The sequence below is a fragment of the Bison bison genome, unplaced genomic scaffold, assembly GCF_000754665.1.
Source record: "Bison bison bison isolate TAMUID 2011002044 unplaced genomic scaffold, Bison_UMD1.0 scf7180017864040, whole genome shotgun sequence".
NCBI classification, from domain to species: domain Eukaryota; kingdom Metazoa; phylum Chordata; class Mammalia; order Artiodactyla; family Bovidae; genus Bison; species Bison bison.
The window spans coordinates 908,762-934,744 of record NW_011494612.1 but is presented as its reverse complement, the minus strand read 5'-3'; the positions used below and the strand labels follow the sequence as shown (position 1 = coordinate 934,744).

The 25,983-nt window shown below is 41.2% G+C and overlaps 1 protein-coding gene across 1 annotated transcript in view; it reads left to right on the top strand.

Annotated features, from left to right (window-relative positions):
* LOC104985211 (CUB and sushi domain-containing protein 1) overlaps positions 1–25,983 on the top strand; it is a 559,353-nt gene that overhangs the window by 297,377 nt on the left and 235,993 nt on the right. The window contains exons 31-32 of the mRNA XM_010835275.1: positions 5,672–5,881; positions 23,908–24,096. Of these exons, the coding sequence (XP_010833577.1) occupies positions 5,672–5,881; positions 23,908–24,096 (399 nt within the window). The remainder of the gene's footprint in view (positions 1–5,671; positions 5,882–23,907; positions 24,097–25,983) is intronic.

Sequence of the window (25,983 nt, the reverse complement as noted above, 5' to 3'; positions counted from 1 at the left end):
TGTGGTGTTGGAAAAGACTCTTGAGAGTCCCTTGGACTGCAAGGAGATCCAACCAGTCCATCCTAAAAGAGATCAGTCCTGGGTGTTCATTGGAAGGACTGATGTTGAAGCTGAAACTCCAATACTTTGGCCACCTGATGTGAAGAGCTGACTCATTTGAAAAGACCCTGATGCTGGGAAAGATTGAGGGCAGGAGGAGAAGGGGATGACAGAGGATGGGATGGTTGGATGGCATCATCGACTCGATGGACATGGGTTTGGGTGGACTCCAGGAGTTGGTGATGGACAGGGAGGCCTGGCGTGCTGTGGTTCATGGGGCCACAAAGAGTCAGACACTAGTGACTGAACTGTACATATAAGTACCACACTGGGTTTTTCTGACAAGTTGTGTAATCTATAAATATACTCCTAAACATGAAATTTTAAAACAGGAAAGAGGCATGTGCATTCCTGGTTCCTGGATTGTCAGTTTGGGTTTGGGTTGCCTAGGTATTAATGACTGTTTTGCTAATAATTACGGTACAGCTGTCTTCAATTCCCCCAGCCATCCTGAAAGACACAGTTATCCAGAATATGAGACAGCAGTGCTTTTTCTTGAGAAAAAGCAGGTTAGATGTTTTTCATCAGAGGAAGGTTTGTTGCAGTGTTTTTGATCTTTTCACACAAGCAAATATACATGGGACTGCCTGTTAGACGTCCGACACACTTGTTCAGCAGGAGCCAGCTCAGTCACATAATTCTTCTGATTAATCCTACTTCTCTCCCACACCCATGGAACAATAGCTTAATTATATATGCAAAATGACCCGTCGCTCTGGTATCACGTGAAAGCCCACCTATGTCTCCACTTGCTAATTACTCACCCCCTGACAACTGCTCTCTGCATCCAGCCTCAGTGAGAGCATGTTTACCAAAAGCGGGGTTCCAGCTGCTCCCCACTCTAAAGTCAGTAAAGAGGCCAGGTTGGTGGGAAGGAAAGTTTGCTTGATTTTCATGCCAGCATCCAATGAGGAGGGTGGACATCTGTCCAAAGGCGGACTCCCCTCCCAGCCAATGATGGTCAGTGGACAAGAGCTGTCATAGGCTGAGGGAGGGAGCTACATGGAGAAACAGCACAGTCAGCTCTGACGGTCATCTTCAAGTTGGTCGTCGGTGGTCTGACCAGCAGCATCTTGATTATTTTAAGCACAGTTTCAATCTTCAGTTTCAGTGTTGGTTTGATCCCATTTCCTTGAGGACAGTTCTCAGAATTGTGGCAGCTTATGTCATGACTACAGCCTGATCATCATGTAGTTAACTTATCCACCTGGTGCGGAGGTTTCAGTATCTATAAGACAGCTCACAGGACATGGCTCAGATTATTATTTATAGCCCATGAGACAGAACTAAAAGTTCTTGACTACGCTTAGTGAGAACACATTATTATTAGTAGTATCATTATTATTATTTGGCCTCTTTTGCCTGTTTTCCTTTGTTACTACATTTTCTCAGTTCTCTGATTAAACTTATTCATTGGCTGAAGTTTTTCCACAGACAAAATGCAGGCTGAGGACATAGGAGGTAAAGGACCATAGGGCCCTGCTCTGTTACAAGCATGCAGTCACAGGACTTCACCTGAGGGGCAGGCATGGTACATGGTGGTCTCTCATGTCTTTGGGCTCTGAGCGTAGACGAGTAGAAATCCTAGTTCTGTAAGTGACTGCTGGTATGAATTTGCAAGTTGTGGACATGCTTTGGAACTGCTGTCACTTATCTTTAAAAGGAATACCACAAAATATTGTTCTCCTACAGCTGTTCTGAAGCAAATGCCTGACACGGAGAAGGCATTACCTAACTGTTCACTGCTCTTTGTTACTAGGCCAAATGCTCTAATGTTGTTTCCTTTCCTTTCCTTTCCACAAATTTGGGTTGCTCTTTTGTGTGGCTGGATTCTCCAGGCAAGAACGCTGGAGTGGGTTGCCATTGCCTTCTCCATTGTGTGAAAGTGAAAAGTGAAAGTGAAGTCACTCAGTCGCATCCGACTCGTAGCGACCCCATGGACTGCAGCCCACTAGGCTCCTCCATCCATGGGATTTTCTAGGCAAGAGTACTGGAGTGGCTTGCCATTGCCTTCTCCAAATCAAACAGAACTTCTGTCTATTTTCTTGAAAGTTTCTAAAAGCATATTTAACAGAGATTAAATCATTTGTTTTTTCTGCTTTACTTTTTATATTTGAAACTCTTGCACTTACATCACACAGCATGGGGTCAAAACTGGCCATGGCTTTGGGCCATCTAGAAGCATAGAGAGGAAATAAAAGACTCTTTAGAATACTCTCTCTGAATTCTGAAACTATTCACTCATTTGCTATATATTTATTATGCACAGATGATGTACAATACAGCACTTACTATCCACAGGGTCTGTCAACCAAGAGACAAGAGTTTAACTCTGAAGCTATGGTCAGCTTACATATTCAAAGTTTTGTCAAGTCCAGATTCAAAATCCTTTCAGCAGATGCCTTTTCCTGACACTTAATTTCCAATGTGTAATGACGGTCAGTGTAAATTTCACCCTAGATGGGCATTCAGATGGGTTTTCTTGTTGCAATAACACACTTTTGGTATTCTGTGAGATAATAGAAGGATAACTAGGTTACGCTTATTTTAATCCCTTCATTTTGGCTTCATGATGTCAAACTGGACACAATTCGCTGAAAATTAGATAGCTAAAAATTTCATTCTAAACCAGATTAGAGCTGGGCTCAGTTCTCTTTCCTGATACATATTAGGTGGTTTGATATGGGGCTGGATACTTTATCCTGCTTAATATGCTAAGTTTTCATAAAATTATAATTTTCATAATCCCATTTCCATTTCAAGATTAATTCCAAATCAGGGAAAGGCCACTTTCACTATTTCCTTTACTTTGGAGATATTGGCCATCTTTTAGGGTTTTTGTGCCCCTTGATCTGCTTGCTATCTCTCATTTCTTTCTCAACCAGGCCGTTCTGTGAATTTCAAATGTATCTCTGAATGAATTCATCTGACATCTGCATATGCACATCTGAAATGAGCCCGTTTTAAGCCGTTTCCCTGCCATTTGATTTTATACCCAAAAAGGAAATAAATATTTTAAGTGTTCTAATCTTGCCCTCGTTTCACATCCTATCTCATAGTTTTTGGATGAAAAATAGAAATTTCAATAATTCGTCATTCGTTTTTGATTGTTCTTATGTCGGCTTCTGTGTTCTTCCTCCCGTGAAGAATGTGATGGGTGTTTATGAAACTCTGTGGACCATACAGGTTCTAGGCCTTGATGCAGCCACCAAAAATATATATATTTTTAAATCCATTAGTATAGTTTATTAATTAGTCAAAAAAAAGAAAAAACAACCCTCTTTATTGTCAGATGTTGGGCCAGGCTATAAAAGCAAACTGTTTTTAGCTCAACAGTAGGTAAGGAAGTAGATCAGATGCTAACTGACCTGCGACTTACAGACTGGCCAAGTGGCTCAGCTCTCACAGCAGGTGGCAGAGAGGTGACAGGTGAGGAGGAGGGGCTAGGAGTCATCGGTCCTGCCTTCTCTCCTTCTCGCCTGCCTTCCTCCTTCTTTACTTTCTCCCTCTCCCTCTCTCTCTCTGTCTCTTTCAATCCCTCTCTCTGTCTTTCTTCTTTCCTTGCTTCCAAATTTCTTTCAACTAAACGTATTTACTGAGATGTATAAAGAAAATGATTTAGCTTATGGAGGTCTCTCCAACAGAGACATGCTTGACACTTTTACATATTTACAGGAATGTTTTGAATGTATGGCTTTGTTGCCTGTGGGTCATCTGTGGCGCCTGGCGTTAGAACAGCCAGGCCAGCCCCAAGCCGGCCTGTTCCTTCACTCCCTGCTCATGTGTCGCTGTATGTACACTTGGACGGTGTGAAAGAAACTGAGTTGCTCATTCTAAAAACAACCAAGGTTTTGTAGTCTTGTTAAAGACCTTTCACTGAAAGTCTTTCTTCTGCTTTTTACTTTTTGAGTCTCTTCCTGAAATATTCTGAAATTCCTTCCAATTTTCTCTATCAAACTAGGGTGATAATTTTAATACAAAATAACTTTCTCCAAAAATTTGTAATATTTGTAACATCATGAGATGCTTAGCTTGTGTCTAGCATGTTTCCATGCTAAACCAGAGAACACGAGTTCTCTGTCCATCAGAGTTGGTGTCAGTCTAACTCTGCATCTCGCTGTGTTACCTGGGACATCACACCCAGCCTTCCTGTGCCTTATTTTGCTCACCTGTGAAATAATGGTAATAACAGGTCACCTGTTTACCAATGGTCACCTTGGTAAACTGAATCCTGATGTGATAATGGACTTACACTGTGTCCAACCAGAAAGGCCATTATTCACGCTTTTCTTCCTCCTAACAAAGTTTTCTCCATAATTGATAAAATTGTGTTTCTTGGAGAATTTTAAAATTTATTGAGTAGCTTTAGGTTGTTCTTCCCTATTACTCTTTGCATGAGCTTTTATTCTTTTCTTTTTTTTTTTTACTGATTTCAGACTTTTGTTACCTATGTTACCTATGTTTTCCATCAATACTAAGTAGATATGATGGCTTTACATTTTCTCGGCATTTATGCTTAAGTAAGGTAACCCTTGCAAACATGATCTTTAATATAACAATATCTTTAATTTCCTAAAACCTAGGAAATGTGTCAGATATGTTAGATGAAAAGTAATATATATATATATAGATAGATATATAGAAGAATAACACAAAATAAAGCTTTCCTCACATGCTGAGAGAGTGATCCACAATAGCTGTTGGTTTTCTTAGTTTAGGCTTTATAAACCCAACTTAATTGCCTTGATCTATGCAAAAACTACTATCTTTGGCATTCTGAATAAACCTTCAAGTGAATTAAGAAGTATTTTAGGAACAATAGTCAAATTTTCAACCATGCCACAATACCACAGCAAATAACTCTAAGTTATTTTGATTCTCTTCTAAATTATCAATAGTAGCTTATCTGGCACACTGATCAATATTATGCCAGCAACGTGGGTCCTTTGGACAGCCTTGGCCTCTTGTTAAAATAGATTCAGTTGTGAGAATCAGCGTGGTGTTTACCAGAGCAGGTTTCTTGCAAACACCAGTAATTTGCATTGCAGGCACTACACAGTCAAAACATCAGTTTTCAAACTAAGAGATTTCTGGTGAGATGGTATGAGCATCCTCTTAAAAGCCACTTCTGAAGTGTGTTGCATTTTGTTAGGTCTATATTGGCTTCTTCCTTGATAAAGCTGAAAATTAACTGACAATTGCAAACTTATGTTTCTGATTGTAAGGATTATAATAGCAGCTGGACAAGAATCCCTGCCATTGTGTGTGGATATAAGTTGCCATTCTGAGAATTACACCTGCATGCCTCTGTGATGCAGTGCCAGTAATGTCCATATTTCACAAAAAAATTGACTTAGGAGCATTCACTACATGAACAAAGGTCACACAGCTGGTGGGCAGCAGAGGAGAAACCAAACCAAGGCTTGTTGTAATTCACAATGTTCATGTTCCTCCACTCTACCTCCTAGAGAGAGATTGTTGGAAGAAACTGATGTGGTTTTAATCTCTGTTGATAAGCATTATAAAAAATTTTGATACCAGTATTCACCAGTGTTGCCTATTTTTTTCATAGGTGCACATATTCAATTTCTGAATTTTTCTACCGAAGCTAATCATGATTACCTTGAAATTCAAAACGGCCCTTATCACACCAGCCCGATGATCGGGCAGTTCAGCGGCCCCGACCTGCCCAGCGCCCTGCTGAGCACCACTCATGAGACGCTCATCCATTTCTACAGCGACCACTCGCAGAACCGGCCGGGGTTTAAACTCACTTACCAAGGTAAGACTCCTACCACACCTGGGGATGCATCTGACACTTAAATTCTGTGGAAGCATGAACATCCGAGCTGGTTAAAGTCTTGCACAACTGGAGAGTCCAGAGTGGAGCATGGCTTTCTGGTGGGAATGGAGTCTTTGCCAGGCTTCACACAGGTCAGAACCAGATGCCAGGAGCAGGTCAGGCGCTGCTTCACCGGGGTCCCTTCTGTCTTCCTCCAGTGGCCACATCACCACTGGGACCCTCTTATCCCCATTGTCACATAGCCTTGTCACCTGTCACTGTGTCCTCTTGGCTCCATGCAGGTGTTACCCCTTCAGGACTAGAGTACAAGGAGTGTCTTTGATTTTGGGGGGCCTCCACCTGCAGTAGCTCACAGCAGGATTTCAGTTCCCAGCCAGAGACTGAGGTCAGGCCACAGCAGTGAGAGTGCTGAATCCTGGCCACTCGACTACCAAGGACAGCAGCAAAGCCCTGGTTTGTTGGTTTTGTCAAAATAAATGTCCGCAAAGAGACAGACAGTAGTGAAACCTGTAAAGGGTACTAGGAGGAAAAGGAGTATGTGTGGATAGACACCGGGTGTGCTCAGAGAGGGAGTCATGCCCTCGGGTGGTCTGAATCACTTACACGGGCCTTTCTTCTGGCTTCCTCTGGCCAATCACCTGGCTCTGAGTCCGTGTCTTGAGCATCTCAGGGTCCATCCCTGTGTGCGTGTGCATCTCTTAGCCACGATGGGTTCCAGTGCAGAGGCCTGTGGGTAGGTTGGCATCACCTGCTGTGGGGTGGGGCCCCCTTTCTTTTGACCACTGGGGGGCCTTTTCAGCACCTATGTAGTCAGGAAGGTCTCCTTGATCTCTAGAAGGAGGGACGTGTGGTCTCTCCATCTCCCATTTGGGCAGGGCTCAGCTCCCCTCTGTCTCCACTATGACTGTTGTCTTAAGTGTTCACTGGAGCAAAGTCCAGCATTTGCCCTGCTCCTGTTGTTATTCCATCTGGAAATGTAAAAAGGAGGCTGACTGTAACATCTAAGCTGGAGTCCATCTATCTCCTGCCTCATGTCCACAAGGGAAGGGGGTCTGACCCTGTCTTTCATGCATTTAAGCTTTCTCTCAGGTCAAAGTAATGACCTTGTATACTATTCAAGCCATGTTCAAGTTATGCCAGAGCGGGGGTGGGGGCGGTGGGGGAAGGAGAAAGATAGAGAGGGAATGAACTTTATGTGTTTTTAAACCATCAAAATGTGAGATCTCTAAAAAAGTTAGAATCTACCATCATCAAAGCTTTCTGACATGTGAAAAAGTTCAAAGTTTTCATTTCATACACAATAATTTAGCTGGCCTTTTCTTCAACGTTGTTAATTCAAATGAAGTAAAAAAAAATGTCAAAAGTGGAGTCTTTTTTTAACATGGTGATATCACTTGTTTTTTTTTAATTTTATAGACTGCCCTCGAAAATGTTTAATATTTCATTACTAAAAGAGGATGGCATTTTGCGTTGAACTTTCAGACCTTGTTACTTCAGTGGTTACTTAAAGTATAAATTTACATTTCCAGAATTTGAGTGTTTTAAAATAGGAATCCAGGTAGGGGGAAAAAAAGACAGGGTGATACAGCCTAAGGAATGAGACAGGAGACCTTGCCTGGATTTCTCTGTGTCCACCTGTGTCTGTCATTCCTTCTCACCTGGACCCCGCTGTGTCTCAGCAAGGGTGTCAAGTCCCGCTGGAAGGCTGGTGTGTGTGCCCAGGTACACAGAGAACAGTGGAGAGACAGTTTCCCAGGCCAGCACAGAGGTCTGCCTACACCCCTGCCCTTCCCCCTTTTGGAGACAAGACAATGATCCCTTTCTTGCAGGCAACCCCTCCAATGCACTAGACTCTAGAATGTTTCTTTCTACTCTTTCCAGGGCATTTAAGGTAGGAATTGGGAAATGGCAATCCACTCCAGCACTCTTGCCTGGAAAATCCCATGGACGGAGGAGCCTGATAGGCTACAGTCCATGGGGTCGCAAAGAGTTGGACATGACTGAGCAACTTCACTTTCAGTTCACTTTTCACTTTAATGGCTTAGATGGTGAAGAATTTGCCTGAAATGCAGGAGACAGGGCCTCGATCCCTGGCTCAGGAAGATCCCCTGGAGGAGGGCATGGCAACCCACTTCAGTAATCTTGCCTGGAGAATCCCATGGACAGAGAAGCCTGGCAGCTACAGTCTGTGGGATCCCAAAGAGTCAGATATGACTGAGTAACTAACACTTTCACTTTTCTCCAAGTGGGAATTATCTTCCCTTCATTGCTTTTCCAGTGGCTGTTTCTCTTTCTCCTTAATACACTCAAGTTCCTCTCTTTCTCACACACACACCCCTGCTTATGTTTAATTTTAATGACCCCTTCAGCTCCCACTTTCTCAGAAGCACTGTGGAGGAATCATCTCCTCCAGTTCTTCCAGAGTCTCCTCCTCTTCTCATTTCTCCTGCTCACCCGCATATACCATCAACACCCCTGTAGTTACACAGTCATCCAAGTCTGCAGGTTTTTGTGTCATCTGAGGTTCTCCAGTGGGTGATGAGACCCATCCGTGACAGCTCAGCAGGAGAAGAACTAGCACAAGTTTATGAGTACACACTTTTCACGGGCTCACAGATGCCTGCGAGAACCCAGACAAGAGTCACTCACAGGAGTGGCTAGAACTTGGGGGTTTAGGTAGCTTCTGAAGCTAAAACAAGGGGGAAAGGGGTTCAGGATTCCAAGAAGAGAGGAAGCAATGGGAAGAAGACCAGGAAATCTGTGGTTCGTGAGGGTCGTTGAGTGAAGTTTGTTGTGTTGATTTATCTTTCAAAACATTTATAGGAGTATAGTTGTTTTACAATGTTAATTTCTTCTGTATAGCAAAGTGCAACAGCTACATGTATACATAAACCCCTCTGTTTTGGATTTCCCTCCCGTGCAGGTCACCACAGAGCACTGAACAGGGTTCCCTGTGCTGTGCAGGAGGTTCTCATCAGTGATCTGTTTTATACATGGCATCAGTACTGTGATGATTAACCCCACTCCTTTTCTCTGAGAAGAGTTTAGGGAGCATCCTCTTGGCACAAGAGTGGAGACTTCTCTGCATACGTACATTCTATTTGTCAAAATAATTTCCTTCTCAAAAGAAGACCCTGTGCCCCGCTTTTAGAGCTTTCCCCTGCATCTGCTGGTTCTCAAATACACCCCATGTTGTACTGCACAAACACAGATATAGCTCTCTCAGAATCTCCCACAAGGATTGCAAGGGCCTAATGGAGTCAACACCATCTCCTGTCTAGCAGATGAGGGATCTCTATGCACTGACACAGAACAGAAATTCGGAGACAGAGTTACAGAGGAGAAAAAAAGAGTGGCTTTATTTCCTTGTCAGGCAAAAAGGAAACACTGTAGGCTAGAACCTCAATAACTGTGCCCTCACCTCCCTGGGGAATAGGGAGAAGTTATATAGTCAGGACTTCGGGTTGGGAGTAGGTGATAAGGATCAAGGCAGTAAGAGCCTTACATTCTTCTTTCTACTGCAAAGTTTCAAAACTGTCACAACACACTGGGTTTGGTAGGCTCCAAGGGCAGGGTTGCCGGTAAGATGAGGGTGTGTGCAGGGTCTCAGGTGGGTCTAATCGCCCTTATGGCAGAAAGTGAAGAGGAACTAAAGAGGCAGGGTTGCTGGTAAGATGAGGGTATGTGCAGGGTCTCAGGTGGGTCTAATCGCCCTTATGGCAGAAAGTGAAGAGGAACTAAAGAGCCTCTTGATGAAAGTGAAAGAGAAGAGTGAAAAAGCTGACTTAAAACTCAACATTCAAAAAACTAAGATCATGGCATCTGGTTCCATCACTTCATGGCAAATAATGGGAAAACAATGGAAACTGTGACCGACTTTATTTTCTTGGGCTCCAAAATCACTGCAGATGATGACTGCAGCCAAGAAATGAAAAGAGCTTTCTCCTTGGAAGAAAAGCTATGATTATCCTAGACAGCATATTAAAGGCAGATACATTACTTTGCCAACGAAGGTCCATCTACTCAAAGCTATGGTTTTTCCAGTAGTCATGTATGGATGTGGATTTGGACTATAAAGAAAGCTGAGTGCCAAAGAACTGATGCTTTCGAACTATGGTGTTTGAGAAGACTCTTGAAAGTTCCTCGGACTGCAAGGAGATCATACCAGTCAGTCTTAAAGGAAATCAGTCCTGAATATTCATTGGAAGGACTGATGCTGAAGCTGAAACTCCAATACTTTAGCCACCTGATGTGAAGAACTGACTCACTGGAAAAGACTCTGATGCTAGGAAAGATTGAAGGCAGGAGGAGAAGGAGATGACAGAGGATGAAATTGTTGGATGGCATCACCAACTAGATGTACATGAGTCTGAGCAACCTCTAGGAGTTGGTGATGAACAGGGAAGCCTCGGTGCTGCAGTCCGTGGGGTCGCAAAGTGTTGGACTGAACTAAACTGAATCTCCATGAGTTTCTCTGGTCCCTATAATCTTGCCTCAGGAGGTGGCTTCATGGCTGTTCCTCCTTTGATTAGCAACTGTTTCAGTCTGCCCTTTGGAACTCAGGGACACCATGGAAGCTGAAGAAATGGGGGACAAAAGCGCTTCAATGTCTGGGAGCCCATAGGACCCCACTCAGTCTCAGTTAGAGAAGTCCTGGGGGTGCCATCTGACCTGGGCCTTGCAGTTAACACAGGTTTACTGAGAACTAAATGGCTCCTGTACATGTGACTCTACTTGAGTCAATGTGCTGGTGCTAAGTCACTTCAGTCGTGTGTGATTCTTTGCGACCCTCTGGACTATAGCCCGCCAGGCTCCTCTGTCCACAGGATTCTCCAGGGAAGAATACTGGAGTTGATTGCCATGTCCTCCTGCAGGGGATCTTTCCAACCCAGAGACTGAACCCATGTCTCTTATGTCTCCTTCACTAACAGGTGTGTTCTTTACCACTAGTGCCACCTCAGAAACAGAGTCAAAAAGGAACATGTGAAATGTGCAAAACACCCCAGACAAGACACTGAGAAACCAGAGAAGAAAGTGAACTCAAAGAGGTAGCAGCAGAGAAGATGCAAAGCCATATGCTCCTAGAAAGTGGGGAAAATTCATGTGCTGAACTCAGATTTTGCCCTTCCCACCGATGTTTGTGGAGGGGAAGAAACACATTTCCCCTATTTTTCTGGATTCTTTTCTGAGATCACCCCCCTGTAAAAACATGAGAGGTGAGCAGGGAAGCACGGCGTGGTTGTCAGGCAGATTGAGCTTGTTCTTTTCTTCTCCACTGATAAGTTTCTGGAGATTTAGCCACCTTTCTCTTCCTGGAGCAGAGAAAGGACACCCTTACTTACCAAGGGAGATTTCCCTCATAGATGTAAATGTCTCCTATAAATGACTAGCTTCTACTCTGTTTCCAAAGATACCCCCATGTCTGCACCTCCTTAAGGATAACGAACTCGCGATAATCCTCACACCAAAGAGGAATATTTTGGGGCAGCAAATTCTTCTCCCTTTCATTTGTTTACATGTAGGTTCATCTTTCTTTAAATTAAAAAAAAAGCCATTGTGGGGATCACAGTGTCAGCAGTGTTCTTCTCTGGGTTTCTTCCTCTTATCTTCCGTCCATCAAAGCTAGCTGTGGTGACTTAAAATCCAGTCTGTGGGCCTCCCCTGGCAGTCCAGGGGTTAACAGTCAGCGATTCCACTGCAAGGGGCACAGGGTCCATCCCTGGTCAGTGAACTATGATGCAGCATGCTGCACGGCATAACCAAACAAGACTTTAAAAGATTAAATAAAACAAAATCGCATTTGTAAATTTACAGATCCAGCTTTCACATGATTAGGTGATCATCAAGAAAATAAAAGAAACAACACTCAAATCTGAAATTGTGCTAGCGTTGCTGTCATCTTTCTGAATCACAGATCTTAACAGGTTGTAGTGCCGCCCATCTCTGGACCACTCAGGCCTGGCCAAGCAAACTGGAGTGAGGGTGCTGGCATCCTGATCCATGGCTGCTGCGTTGGAGCTTCTAGGAGAAAGGACAGTTTGGGGCTGGGTCCCTGAGGAGAGGCACAGGTTTGCAGAGGTGTTGAGACTGGAGACTGAATTTATCCACACTTGCATCTGGCTTCATGCAGGATAAGAATCTATCCTTCCAAAGGGTGTTTATATAATAAACATAAATGTTCCTTAAGGTGTTTATTCCAAATTTAGGTTTTAAAATGAATACAGGCTAAAGGCTGGAGACTTTCTAGGAGCTGGAATGGGGGTCATAGCCCTTCCAAGTTAGCCCAAAGCCTGTAAACCATCTCTTGGCTCCCAGACAGAGTGCACAGCCTGGAGCCACTGGAGCTCGATTACTGTCCTCTGAGGGCTCCCTGATGGTCACTTCAGAGGATCAGTCCCCAGGCCCATGAGAAACACATACCTACACTGTGAAACTGACAAGAGGCTCTTAAAAAGACTTATATGCATCTCCAAGGGACAGAGGAAAAATGTATAGTGACAAGTTTTCTAAAATTAACGCTGTAAGAAAAGGGAGGTCAAGAACAGAGTCTGAACAAAGCCTGGGCAGAGTCTCATGGTCATAACTGTCAATCACCCCAAGAAGTCCCAGGTGACTTCTGCCAGCACTGAGTACATCAAGGCCAACCAGTATGTGATGCTTGTAGCCTTTTTCTCCTTGTTGCCTTGTGGTCCGAGGATGGCTGTTGTACCTCTGACACCAGGTCTACATGCATATGAGAAAATGGGGCTAGGGGACAGCTTCTTAATACTGTATTTAAATTTTTAACTTTTCTTTTTTTATTGACTTTGCAAGACTCAAATACAGATTCCCATGCTATTATTGTTTGCTGTGTACTTTTGAAATTAGATTTTATCCTACGTATGTGCTAAGTTGCTTCATAGAAAAAACTAGAGATTTCCAGAAAAACATCTACTCCTGCTTTATTGACTACGCCAAAGCCTTTGACTATGTAGATTAAAACAAACTGTGAAAAATTCTTAAAGAGATGGGAATAACAGACCACCTTACCTGCCTCCTGAGAAATCTGTATGCAGGTCAAGAAGCAATAGTTAGAACCAGACATGGAACAAAGAACTGGTTCCATATTGGGAAAGAAGTACATCAAAGCTGTATATTGTCACCCTGCTTATTTAAATTATATGCAGAATACATCATGCAAAATGCTGGACTGAGTGAAGTGCAAGCTGGAATCAAGATTGCTGGGAGAAATATCAATAACTTCAGATATGCAGATGACACCACCCATATGGCAGAAAGTGAAGAGGAACCAAAGAGCCTCTTGATGAAAGTGAAAGAGGAGAGTGAAAAAGCTGGCTTAAAACTCAACATTCAAAAAACTAAGGTCATGGCATCCAGTCCCATCACTTCATGGCAAATAGATGAAGAAACAATGGCAACAGTGACAAACTTTACTTTGGGGGGCTTCAAAATCACTGCAGATTGCGACTTCAGCCATGCAATTAAAAGACTCTTGCTCCTTGGAAGAAAAGTTAGGACCAACCAAGAGAGAATATTAAAAAGCAGAGACATTACTTTGCCTACAAAGGTCCGTCTAGTCAAAGCTATGGTTTTTCCAGTGGTCATGTATGGATGTGAGAGTAAAGAAAGCTGAGTGCCAAAGAATTGATGCTTTTGAACTGTGGTGTTGGTGAGAACTCTTGAGAATCCCTTGAAGAGCAAGGAGATCAAACCAATCAATCCTAAAGGAAACCGGTCCTGAATATTCATTGGAAGGACTGATGCTGAAACTGAAGCTTCAATACTTTGGCCACCTGATCCAAAGAGCTGACTCCTTGGAAAAGACCCTGATGCTGGAAAGGATTGAGGGCAGGAGGAAAGGGGGACAACAGAGGAGAGATGGTTGGATAGCATCACCAACTTGTTGGACATGAGTTTGAGCAAGCTGTGGGAGTTGGTGATGGACAAGGAAGCCTGGCATGCTGCAGTCCATGGGTCTCAAATAGTTGGACATGACTGAGCAACTGAACTGATACTGAAGTCGCTTCAGTCCTGTCTGACTCTTTGTGACTCTATGGACTGGGGTCTGCCAGGCTCCTCTATCTATGGGATTCTCCAGGCAAGAATAGCAGAGTGGGTTTCCATGCACTCCTCAGATTTTATCTTATGTAACTTTAAACCTCCATTGTTCAAACAAATTTTTTTTTCTATTGATATTTTTCAGATAGGGTTACTAAGGCTGTGTCTATATAGCTCCAAAAGCTATCAATTAGTTCGCTCCAAAAAGAGTACTGAAAGAAAGAAAGCGAGAGAGGAAAGAAGGAAAGAAGAACATGATACCACAAAAAGTCTGTGTAGGGACTTCAAGAACCAGCTTATGGTTGCTGGGAGGAAGGGATAGTTAAGAAGGAGGGGGTGGACAGGTATACATTGTTATATCTGAAAATAGATAACCAACAAAGTCTTACTATATAGCACAGGGAATTCTGTTCAATGTTATGTGCCAGTCTGTATGAGAGGGAAGTTTGGGGGAGAGTGGATGCACGCATATGTGTGTCTGAGACAGTTTGCTGTCCACCTGAAACTATCACAAATTGTTTGTTAATTAGCTATACCTCAATACAAAATAAAAAATTTAAAAAAATTCTGTATAGGAATAATCTAGACCAGAAATCATAAAACTACTGAGTTTCATTAGGAAAATATGAATATTTTTAAGTTGTCAGTATTAGCATTAGATTTTACATAATTGGTAAAAGACCCGTTTTCCTGTTGTGACGTCAGAATCAGGGTGGTTTGCCGGTATCAGCAGGGGCTGTCCCCTGAAGTGTCAGAGTGATGGCCCTTCCAAGGTGCCAAGGCAGCGACTTCAAAAGTCTGCTTTAGCAGCCCGCCAGCTTTGAACTTGTGTCTCCTTGGCCTGTAGGCATCAGAATCTGTGAGTTCTCGTCCAGGCTAAACACCTAGTTCGTTGAGCGAATGTTTTATTTACTTGACACCTGACTCTAAATTTCAGTATCCACATTTAAAAAAAAAATTCTAAGCAATGTATTTTTAATGTAGGCAATTAATTGATATAGTTGAAAGACATACAAATAAATTAAGTAAAAAAGAATGAGAACATGAATATGAGGTGTTCGGATTTCTTGTGGAGTATCTTAGCCGACAGGGGTGACACTTAATTAGATAGTTTGTCATTTTATAAAATTTATAAGCTGGCCAAATGACACAACTCTGATGTGTGTGTCACAGCGAAATTCCTAGGTTGCACTTGAGATTTATAAGTTAAGCTTATGATTAATAACTCATAAGAAGATGCATAAATCATGCAGATAATTCTTGTCATTCTCAGTGGTGTCTGTGTATACCCCTTATTACTAAGCCTTCTCATTTATTTATGACCATATAAAGGTCAAAAATGTTACCAGTAGTACATGTAGCTGTCTTGAAGTTAAATGACTTATACAGAACTTGAGAAGTGAAAGATGAATTGTGTTAAATAAAATTGAGTTCAGGTACCCTACTTCTAAGTCAAAAACTGGGAGATGGCTGATAGGATGAAGATATTTATCAACTGATTAGGTATCAGTCAGAAAATATAATAGGTATTAGAAAGATGACTACATGCTTCCGCCTGCTGCCACATCCAGTGCCTATAATTTAAACACTTGATGCAAATACCACTTAAGACTGACAGACGTGAACAATGATTATTTTCTCAGATCCAAACAAAGGATTCTCCTGAAAAAGAGAAATTCTGAGTGTTGTCTTCTTCTTGTAGTATAGGTATGAGCTTATTGGTACTGACATTGTTTTTCATGGTATTTGCAAAATGTTGCCATATTAAGACTTTTGTTGTCATTGTTCTGTCCCTAAGTTTTGTCCAACTCTGCATCCCTATGGACTGTAGCCTGCCAGGCTCCTCTGACCGTGGGATTTTCCAGGCAAGAATACTAGAGTGAGTTGCCATTTCCTTCTCCAGGGGATCCTCCTGGACCAAGGATTGAACCCGTGTTTCCTGCATTGGCAGGCGGATTCTTTACCACTGAGTCACCTGGGATACCCATTAAGATTCTTAGGACTTTCTTTTCCTTTTCTTTTTTGAGACTTGACATTTGAAGTTGAATACTTGTCTTCCCTCCTTTCTTTTCTCCTCCTCCATCTTTCTTTCTCTCTCTTTCTTTATGTCTCTTTCATTATAAAGCATAATTATTAGATGCCAAAAAGCTTAAAGATAATTTTAAGTTCTTTAGCCATAAGTGGTGAAAACGTCTTTTTTCCTTTTGCTATATGTGCTCAACACCTTTTAAAAAAATCACTTTAATAGGATGTGTTAAATCTGCTTATTCATGCCTACAATCACAAAACCATTGCCATTTTAGTGAAATGAATCTGTGAGAAAATAAGCTATAGTTTGTGGCTACCAGTTTTTCCCCTTTAGGAGGAAAAGCAATTAAACTGCCTTTATGTGCCGTGAACAACCGAAGAATTCATTCACACTGACTGTATGAGCGCGCTCACTGTGATTCTTATAGACACGGCTGTGATTTAAACATGAAGTTGATGTGCCTTTAAAGCTGCTGCTCTTTCTTCTGTGAGCATGCTCTTCTGAGCTGTTGGGGAGCAAGGACAGTGAGCTTCCTCTGTCCTTTTTCCACCATCCACATGTCTGAACCAAGCTCTCAACATGAGGCTCTTTATAAAGAAGGCTATTTCACCTAAAAATGCTTAAAGCAGTGGGCAGTACACTACTGCATCAATCCTCAACTTCTGCAGGGTACCCTTTTTCAAGATGGAAAAGTGGTTCATGGACTAAACTCTTAGAGACCAGGGTCGAAATCTTAAAAGGTGTCCCATTTCCTCCCTGAAGGTCATGTGGATCTGCTTTTCCTTTTATGGCTTTGCTGAAAGTAAAGTAGTAATCTCAGCCACTTTGTCCCTTAGCGGAGCAGTTCCTCTGGACCAAAGGCTCACCTGGACAGGTATGTCAGTGGCTGTGCGAGGCCAGCGATTTCTTTGGGTCAGAACAAACATTTCTTCACAATGTAAAAGCTGTTGTGTAAAATGACGGCTGGGCCCTCAGTGCTTGGTTGGTGGAAGCATGAGACACAATTGGAGTTGCCACTGTGAGCAAGCAGTTTGGTGACCTGTCCTCCAGGGGAGCCTGTGGCAGCCTGGAAGGCATGGGGTTGGCTGCAGCCTTCACAGTGATGTAGGTGGACATCACCAGTAGGTTTGGCGATCAAGCAATTCACATGAGCAATAGAGAACATTTAGGTGGCCAATCTGTCTTAAAAATGAGAGCTAGGAATGTGCCCTCATTATAGAGGTCAATGATATGTCATCCTAGTCATGACAACAGCCCCCTCTGGAAGCTGGTGATCTTGTGTGCCTGTGCACTTGAGAAATTCCATGGACTGCAGCACGAGTCTAGTCACTTCTGGACCAGATCAATCTTTTCATTGAGAGGAAGCTGAGGACGTGAAAGGGGTTTCGAGGTCATATTCATTGTGGACCTTGATGCTAACTGCAGTCTCTCCTCCCTGTAACAAGGCTCTTTCTTAGTATTTCACATTAATTCCTGGTATTAGAACTGGCTTCTCCCTCCTGAGTCTACCTCTATCAGAGAAGAGGCTTGAGTGCTATGTCTTGAGCAATGAAAGACTTAGCCTTACTCAGTTAATGCATACCAACCATGTTCACTGCATTTGTCATCGTTGTTAATTCTTGTAGATCAGATAGGCATAATTGTTCCCCTTTCATAAATGAAGGAAAGAGCCTACCAGAATGGAAGTGGTTTGGTCCACATCCCGGGTCCATCAGATGGGAGACACAGGTCCAACTCAGTCCCAGGGCTCCCTTGCAACACATTCCAAGGCCTCTGCTATTTTACAGAACTACCTCAAGACTCTTGTCTGTACTCGGAAACCTGTTTTTCTGTTGGTTGATGATTCTCTCTCTACTTCAACTTTTCAATTATATATCACACAACAAATCTTTTAGAAATACTGAATAACACCTCACAAAAAATCTTTCAGTTCAGTTCAGTTCAGTCACGTCCGACTCTGAAACCCCATGAATTGCAGCATGCCAGGCCTCCCTGTCCATCACCAACTCCCGGAGTTCACTCAAACCCAAAAAGTCTTTGGAAGTTGTCAAATATGGAAGTGTCTGAAAAATATATGAAATGTATGAAGGACTTGATGGCCTTCAGTTGAAACAGAACTTGTCTGAAAATGGTGATTTTTTTTTTTAAATTTAGTCATAAGTTTTAATTAAATTTTTGAGTTACAGTTTTCAAATTGCTTTACGCTATTATGCCTAAATGCTTCCTGTTTTATAATTTGATATCTTATCTTCTTATTTGTTCTAGTAGTCTGGAGGTTTTCAAGGATTTTCTATGTATAAAACCAACTATACTTCAGTTATGATGCATTTTAACATAAATTCCTACAATTTGCTATAGTTTTTTTTTTTTTTTGCCATCTATGCTCATTAGTGAAACAGGTTTATAATTTTCTTTTTCTCTACATTCCTTGTCTAGTTTAGCTATTACATTAAACCAGATTAATAAAATCATTTGACTAGTTTCCCCCTCTTCTTCTATTACTATTTCTTAAAGGTTTGCTAACAGTCACCTGTCAGAGAAGGCAATGGCACCCCACTCCAGTACTCTTGCCAGGAAAATCTCATGGATGGAGAAGCCTAGTGGGCTGCAGTCCATGGGGTCGCTAAGAGTCAGACACGACTGAGCGAATTCACTTTCACTTTTCACTTTCCTGCATTGGAGAAGGAAATGGCAACCCACTCCAGTGTTCTTGCCTGGAGAATCCCAGGGATGGGGGAGCCTGGCAGGCTGCCATCTATGGGGCTGCACAGAGTCAGACATGACTGAAGTGACTTAGCAGCAGCAAACAGTCACCTGTATCTAAGCCTGGCATCTGTAAGGGAACAGGGAGGTAGTGAATTTCAATTCAAGTCTTTAATGGCTATTACTTTATTTGGGTTTTATATTTCTATTCTATTTCAATTTACATTGTTTTTAACTCTCTTTTATGAAAATTAGCCATTTCATCTAAGTTCTCAAATATATTGGCATAAGGTCGCTAATAATCATAAAATGTCTATGTTACTATTACTCTATGTTACTGTTACATTTTTTCCCCTTTAATGCTCATGTTTCTTCTCCTTTTATCTCTTTTTTTTTAAATTTTATTTTATTTTTAAACTTTACAATATTGTATTTGTTTTGCCAAATATCGAAATGAATCCGCCACAGGTATACCTGTGTTCCCCATCCTGAACCATCCTCCCTCCTCCCTCCCCATACCCTCCCTCTGGGTCGTCCCAGTGCACCAGCCCCAAGCATCCAGGATGGTGCATCGAACCTGGACTGGCAACTTGTTTCATACATGATATTATACATGTTTCAATGCCATTCTCCCAAATCTCCCCACCCTCTCCCTCTCCCACAGAGTCCATAAGACTGATCTATACATCAGTGTCTCTTTTGCTGTCTCGTACACAGGGTTATTGTTACCATCTTTCTAAATTCCATATATATGTGTTAGTATACTGTATTGGTGTTTTTCTTTCTGGCATACTTCACTCTGTATAATAGGCTCCAGTTTCATCCACCTCATTAGAACTGATTCAAATGTATTCTTTTTAATGGCTGAGTAATACTCCATTGTGTATATGTACCACAGCTTTCTTATCCATTCATCTGCTGATGGGCATCTAGGTTGCTTCCATGTCTTGGCTATTATAAACAGTGCTGTGATGAAAATGGTGATTTTTACTTCTCTTTATGCTAGAAGTCACTTCCTTATCAAACTCCAGTGAAGTGGTCTTTCTTTTTCTCTCTTAGTTGATGTTTTTTTTTTCTCAAATTAAAACGTTTTATGTTATAAAAATGAGTTATGGCAGTTAATGATTTCACCATGAGTGATGTGCAGATCAACAAAGTAGTGCTTAGATAAGGATTCTGATCCCTGGTTAAGCTGTTCTTCACCCCCAAGCCCAGAGGTGCAGGTGCACGGAGGTATCAGAGGTGTTCAGAGGTGCGTGGATGTGGACAGTGCAGGTAACACGTAGTCTCCTGCATGTACTAAACACATGCAATGGGAATCTTTCCAAAATGTATTTTTAGCACACTAGCAAATAATTTTATTACTTCTTTGTATTTACTTAAAAATAGTCCTGTCAATCAATATTTATGACCATGAGTCAAACTTTGGGACATTTAAAAAAAAATAGAGAACGTATATGTGACTTGTGACCTGTCAATTAAGAATTTTGAAATATTGTTAGTGATATTTGAATAGTGAAGGACTCCATTAAATAAGAGATTTAGAAAAAGACTTGAAAATAGTGTTGCTAATATGTATAGTTAGTGAAATATTCACAACTAAAAACAATTAATTGGGATTGTAAAATCTTAAGGAAACACTGAAATGAGCTGTGGGTTTTGTGTTTGTTTTTTCTTTTCACCTGGAAGATATGATTTGTGAGATGAAGAATGGGTCCTGGTTTTTAAAACCATGTCTGTGTCCACTTGAGAAGCGTGTCCTAATTCCTCTTCTGTGGCCTGGCCAAATTCTTTGCAAGATTCTCCCTCGTGAGAGAGCTATAGACTGTGAACACAATGGGCACGCTGGGATGATGACCCCCAGGCTCCTCTCCTTGAACCCCCACCTCGTCTCGGAGACCCAGCTTCCTATGTCCTTGGGCCCCCGCTGCTCCCTCTACTAAAAGGGCTTCCTTTCTCGGTTATTACCTGGCTGTATCTTCACTCAGATCTCAAGTTCAGGGCTACTTGTTCAAGGAAGCAGGTTTTGATCACCCTCACTTAAACCTCCATCCTGGTTTCCCCCCCAAGCTTTATTTTAGTCCTTGCATGTTTCTTTAACAACAGTTTACACAACTTGGTTTTTTTATATAATTACCAACATGTTGATTTATTTGTGTCTGTTTTCCTAAATAGAATGTAAGCTTTGTGAAAGCAGGATCCATTTCTGTCTAGTTTCCACTTATAACATAGCGGGCACTCAATGCAGGGTTTCCCTGGTGATGCAGTGGCAACGAATCTGCCTGCCAATGCAGAGGATGCGGGAGACACATCATCCATCCCTGGGTTGGGAAGAAGGAAATGGCAACCCACTCCAGTATTCTTGCCTGGAAAATTCCTTGAACATAGGAGTGTGGCGAGCTGCAGTCCATGGGGTTGCAAAAGACTCAGACTCAACTTAGCTACTAAACAAGAAAACACTCAATACATTATTTTTATTTTACTCAGTATATGAGTAGGTAATAAAAACTATAGTCCTGCCTACCTGGGCTGGTATTCTCTCTCTCTCTCTTTTAACACCCTTTAATCCCCATACAGGAAAGCTATGTTGGTACCATTAAAAAAAGAAAGAAAAAATATATCTTTCTTCTAATCAAGGGTAACCCAGAGTTTTTTGACTTAATATCATGGGGCTGCTAAAGGCAACTTAAACTTCCATTTTCAATCCCTTTCACAGACGTTAGATGATGAGTTCAGTTCAGTTCAGTTCAGTCACTCAGTCATGTCCAACTCTTTGTGACCCCATGAATTGCAGCATGCCAGGCCTCCCTGTCCATCACCATCTCCAGGAGTTTACTCAGACTCACGTCCATTGAGTCGGTGATGCCATCCAGCCATTTCATCCTCTGTCGTCCCCTTCTCCTCCTGCCCTCAATCCCTCCCAGCATCAGAGTCTTCTCCAGTGGGTCAACTCTTCGCATGAGGTGGCCAAAGTACTGGAGTTTCAGATTTAGCATCATTCCTTCCAATTCCTTCCAAAGGACTTATCTCCTTTAGAATGGACTGGTTGGATCTCCTTGTAGTCCAAGGGACTCTCAAGAGTCTTCTCCAACACCACAGTTCAAAAGCATCAATTCTTTGGCACTCAGCTTTCTTCACAGTCCAACTCTCACATCCATACATGATACTGGAAAAACCATAGCCTTGACTAGAGTAGAAACAGGCTAATTTCATACATCCCTAAACAGAACTTGAATGTCTTTCTTAAATTATACCACAAACCACATAATGTGTAGGGAAATGCATCATGGGACTTGTTATTAGCATGTGTGATGAACAGGTGGAAAGTGTGTGTGAATCTTTGTTAAATGCTGTTTCACATGATGCCTCTTCTGGAATCTCTGTTACCTGTTACCTCCTTTATAATGTACCATGATAACTGATTCTTGTATTGATACCCCCAGAGCCCCACTAGAGCATAAACATAATCTCCCAGGTAGGACAGAGTGATGTTGAACAAGGTTTTATTTTATTTTTGTCCCATGAAAACTGGAAATCCATTTTTTATGGTTTTTACTTTTTAAGTTTATTAGCAGCCATATTTGATGTATTTATTAGAGGACTCATTTCACCAACAGAGCTCACTGTATTTTGAGTAAAACAAGAATGAGAACAAGCTGCTGACCCCAGTGGAAAAGAACATAATAAAGAAGGAAACTGGTTGATAGTTGGAACACACCATGGAGTTCTCTGTTCTTTTTCTGAGCACTTGTCTGTAAGGTAATGTTAGACTCAAATAGCAGTATCTCGAGGAGGGAAACCACGCATTCGACAGAGCACAGGAGACGTGGTGATAGAGCACAACGAACAAATACAGTAAACTAGACTTTATAGTAAGGCTGTACTGGGGCGTTCCCTGGCGGTCCAGAGGTTATGGCTCTGTGCTTTCACTGTTGAGCCCAGGGGTTCACTCCCTGGCTGGGGGACTGAGACCCACAAGCCACATGGTGTAGCTAAAACAGGGGAAGCATAAATAAATAAACAAATAAAAGATTGTATTGGTAGTAATGGCTAAGTATGACACTACACTATTTTTTAAGGAAAAAAACTAAGAAAATGGGATGAATTTATTTTATTTGCACTGAACATTAATTGAACTAAACAAAACAATAGCATGTTTTCTAGTTAGAAGCACTTGGATAGGAGAGCTGGGGTAATTTTCTTTTAAATTAAAATTGTTAGGTCTGTGTTCACCTGACATTCTTTACAAGCACTTTTTGTTTGTCTGAACTTGTTTTGATTAATTCTTCTCATATATTTTCTTCCCAAGGTATGCCTTGTCAAATTTATTTTTAGTATGTACCATATAACTTCTAAAGTGCACAATATGTCTTCACTAAATGCAAATTCTTATGATTATACTACTAAAAACAAGTACTGTTTTATATTGTTGTTGTTCAGGTGCTAAGTCATGTCTAACTCCTTGTGACTCTGTGGACTGCAGCGTACCAGGTTTTCCTGTCCTTTACTATTTCCCAGAGTTGGCTCAAACTCATGTTGGTGATGCCCTCGAACTGTCTCATCCTTTATCATCCTCTTCTCCTCCTGCCCTCAACCTGTCCCAGCGCTAGGGTCTTTTCCAATGAATCGGCTCTTCACATGAGGTGGTCAAAGTATAGAAACTTCAGTATCAGTCCTTCCAATGAATATTCAGGTTGATTTCCTTTAGGATGGACTGGTTTGTTTTCCTTGCAGTCCAAGGGGCTCTCAAGTGTCTTCTCCAACACCACAACTCGAAAATATCAATTATTTGGTGCTCAGCCTGCTTTATGGTCCAACTTTCACATCCATACATGACTACTGGAAAAACCATAGTTTTGACTAGATGGACCTTTGTTGGCAAAGTCATGTCTTTGCTTTTTAATACGCTGTTTTGGGGTTTGTCTTAGCTTCCTTAGCTTCCTTCCCAGGAGCAAGCATCTTTTAATTTCTTGGCTCAATTCACCATCAGCAGTGATTTTGGAGACTGAGAATATAAAATTTATCACACTTCTACTTTTTCCCCTTCTATTTACCATGAAGTGATGTGACTGGATGATAATGGGTATCTTAGTAAAGATTTCATAAAATTTATATCTAAAAAGTTCATGCTAAGAAGCTGTATGTCATCCTATTCCTCCTCTAAATTCCAGACTAATGCACTTCTTATTTATGAGCTTGTTTCTGTCTGTTTCAGCCTATGAATTACAGAACTGCCCTGACCCACCACCTTTCCAGAATGGGTATATGGTCAACTCTGACTACAGTGTGGGACAATCAATATCTTTCGAGTGCTATCCTGGGTACATTTTAATTGGCCACCCAGTGCTCACCTGTCAGCACGGGATCAACAGAAACTGGAACTACCCTTTTCCAAGATGTGACGGTGGGTTAATCACTTTTCTTAAGCAGTTTCATTTTCCACATGTATAATGGTGCATGAAATATTAAATGAATGCATTCCAGAATTCATTAATTTGTTCAACCAATTTTTATTGGGACTCTATTAAACTCATTCTATTTAGTATTTCAAGAATATATCATATGTCAGTCAGTTAAAAAAAAATGGAAAGGCCTTGCCTTCAAGGAGATTATAAGGTTAGCAAAATAATAAACACGAATATTTATTATGCAAAATCAGGCACGAGGAGTGCTTTGATGACTGAAGGTACAAAAGACGGTGATTGCTGGGGAAGTGATTGAGAGTATTATCTTCATGGTTAGAGCAGTGTTTGGCTTTAAAGTGGTTCCATCAAATTTTGGATTAGAGGGGTATTGAGTGCATATCTTACCCTAGATACTTTTTTATTGTTTAACTTTACAATAATAACACTGATTTGGTATCTCAGAAAACTGACGTCATTTTTGTAGTTAGATTTGAATGGCACGTACTAGTTTGCTACTCAGAGACCATCCCAGAGAGAAGAAGCAGTGTTAGCAAAGACATCCTAGAGGAGCAGTCTTGGGGGGAAATGAAGTAGTGTCCTAGGATGGTGCTTGAGGATCAGGGTTTCTTAGAAATGTTGGAATCGGGTGATGGGAATGACATCAAGGAGGATCTAGATTCAGTGAATATCCTTGTCTGAGCAGAAGTCACTTCTTCAAAGCTTCTATTTGATTATCTAATTTTTACTATGACTTTGAAATTTCTACAACTTTAAATTAAATATATCGAGTACTTTATTTTTGAAGAATTCATCTGAAATAGAAAAGTTTGCTGTAAACCTAATATTCTAACATTATAAATACAGTATTTCTGAACGAAAATATAATGAAATTACCAACTCTGTGGACCTTTGAAATGCTAAATACTTATATCCCAGGGGCAAAAAAAAGGAAAGGTATCCAGCTGTGTTTGAATTTCTACTGTAGAAGTTAAAAAAAAAAAAGCATATAGGTAGACTTTTTAGATGATATTTTTCACCTGTACGTTTCCATTCTTTATCATTATGTAAACAACTATAAAAGAAAAACATTTGCTGTGTTTTTTAAATAGTAATTTTAATCAACTACAGATTTAATAACTTAAAACAGCATTTAAAAATCATTTTATAAAACTAACAATAGCAGTGGGATAGCTGATATTTTTTATTAAAACACTTTAAAAACTACTCACCATTTTACAAATTCATGTTTTTATGTAAAAATTGCTTTGAATTGTTAGGACTGAAATTGCTTTTTACTTGTAGTTGTTTCCTGAGTTCTTTGAATTCAGATGTAAGTAGGAGACTCCTTGGCTTGATATAAAAAATAGAATTAAGTATTTAATTATATTCCATTGCTTTTTCAAGCTCAACTTTCCAACATGGAAATAATTGCCCATTTAGAATTATTTTGTCAGTGTAATGATAATAAAATATATCTTTTTGGATGATATATGATGCAGAATATTAATCAGAGTTGGCAAAACCATGAAGCCAAAATCGTGCAGACACCCAAGACTGCCCAGGACTCCTGGTGCCACATGAAAGTCCCAGGACCACAGCCACCCTGAGGGTGCATAACTCACTGGTAGGCTCACAAAACCCAGTAAGCCATCTACTCACAATTGTGATTTATAACAGAAAAGACAAAAGTCACCCAAGGAAGACAGATGCTTTCTCCTTGGAAGAAAAGTTATGACAAACATAGACAGCATATTAAAAAGCAGAGACATCACTTTGCCCATGAAGATTCATCTAGTTAAAGCTATGGTTTTTCCAGTAGTCATGAATGGATGTGAGAGTTGGACCATAAAGAAGGCTGAGTGCTGAGGAATTGATGCTTTCAAATT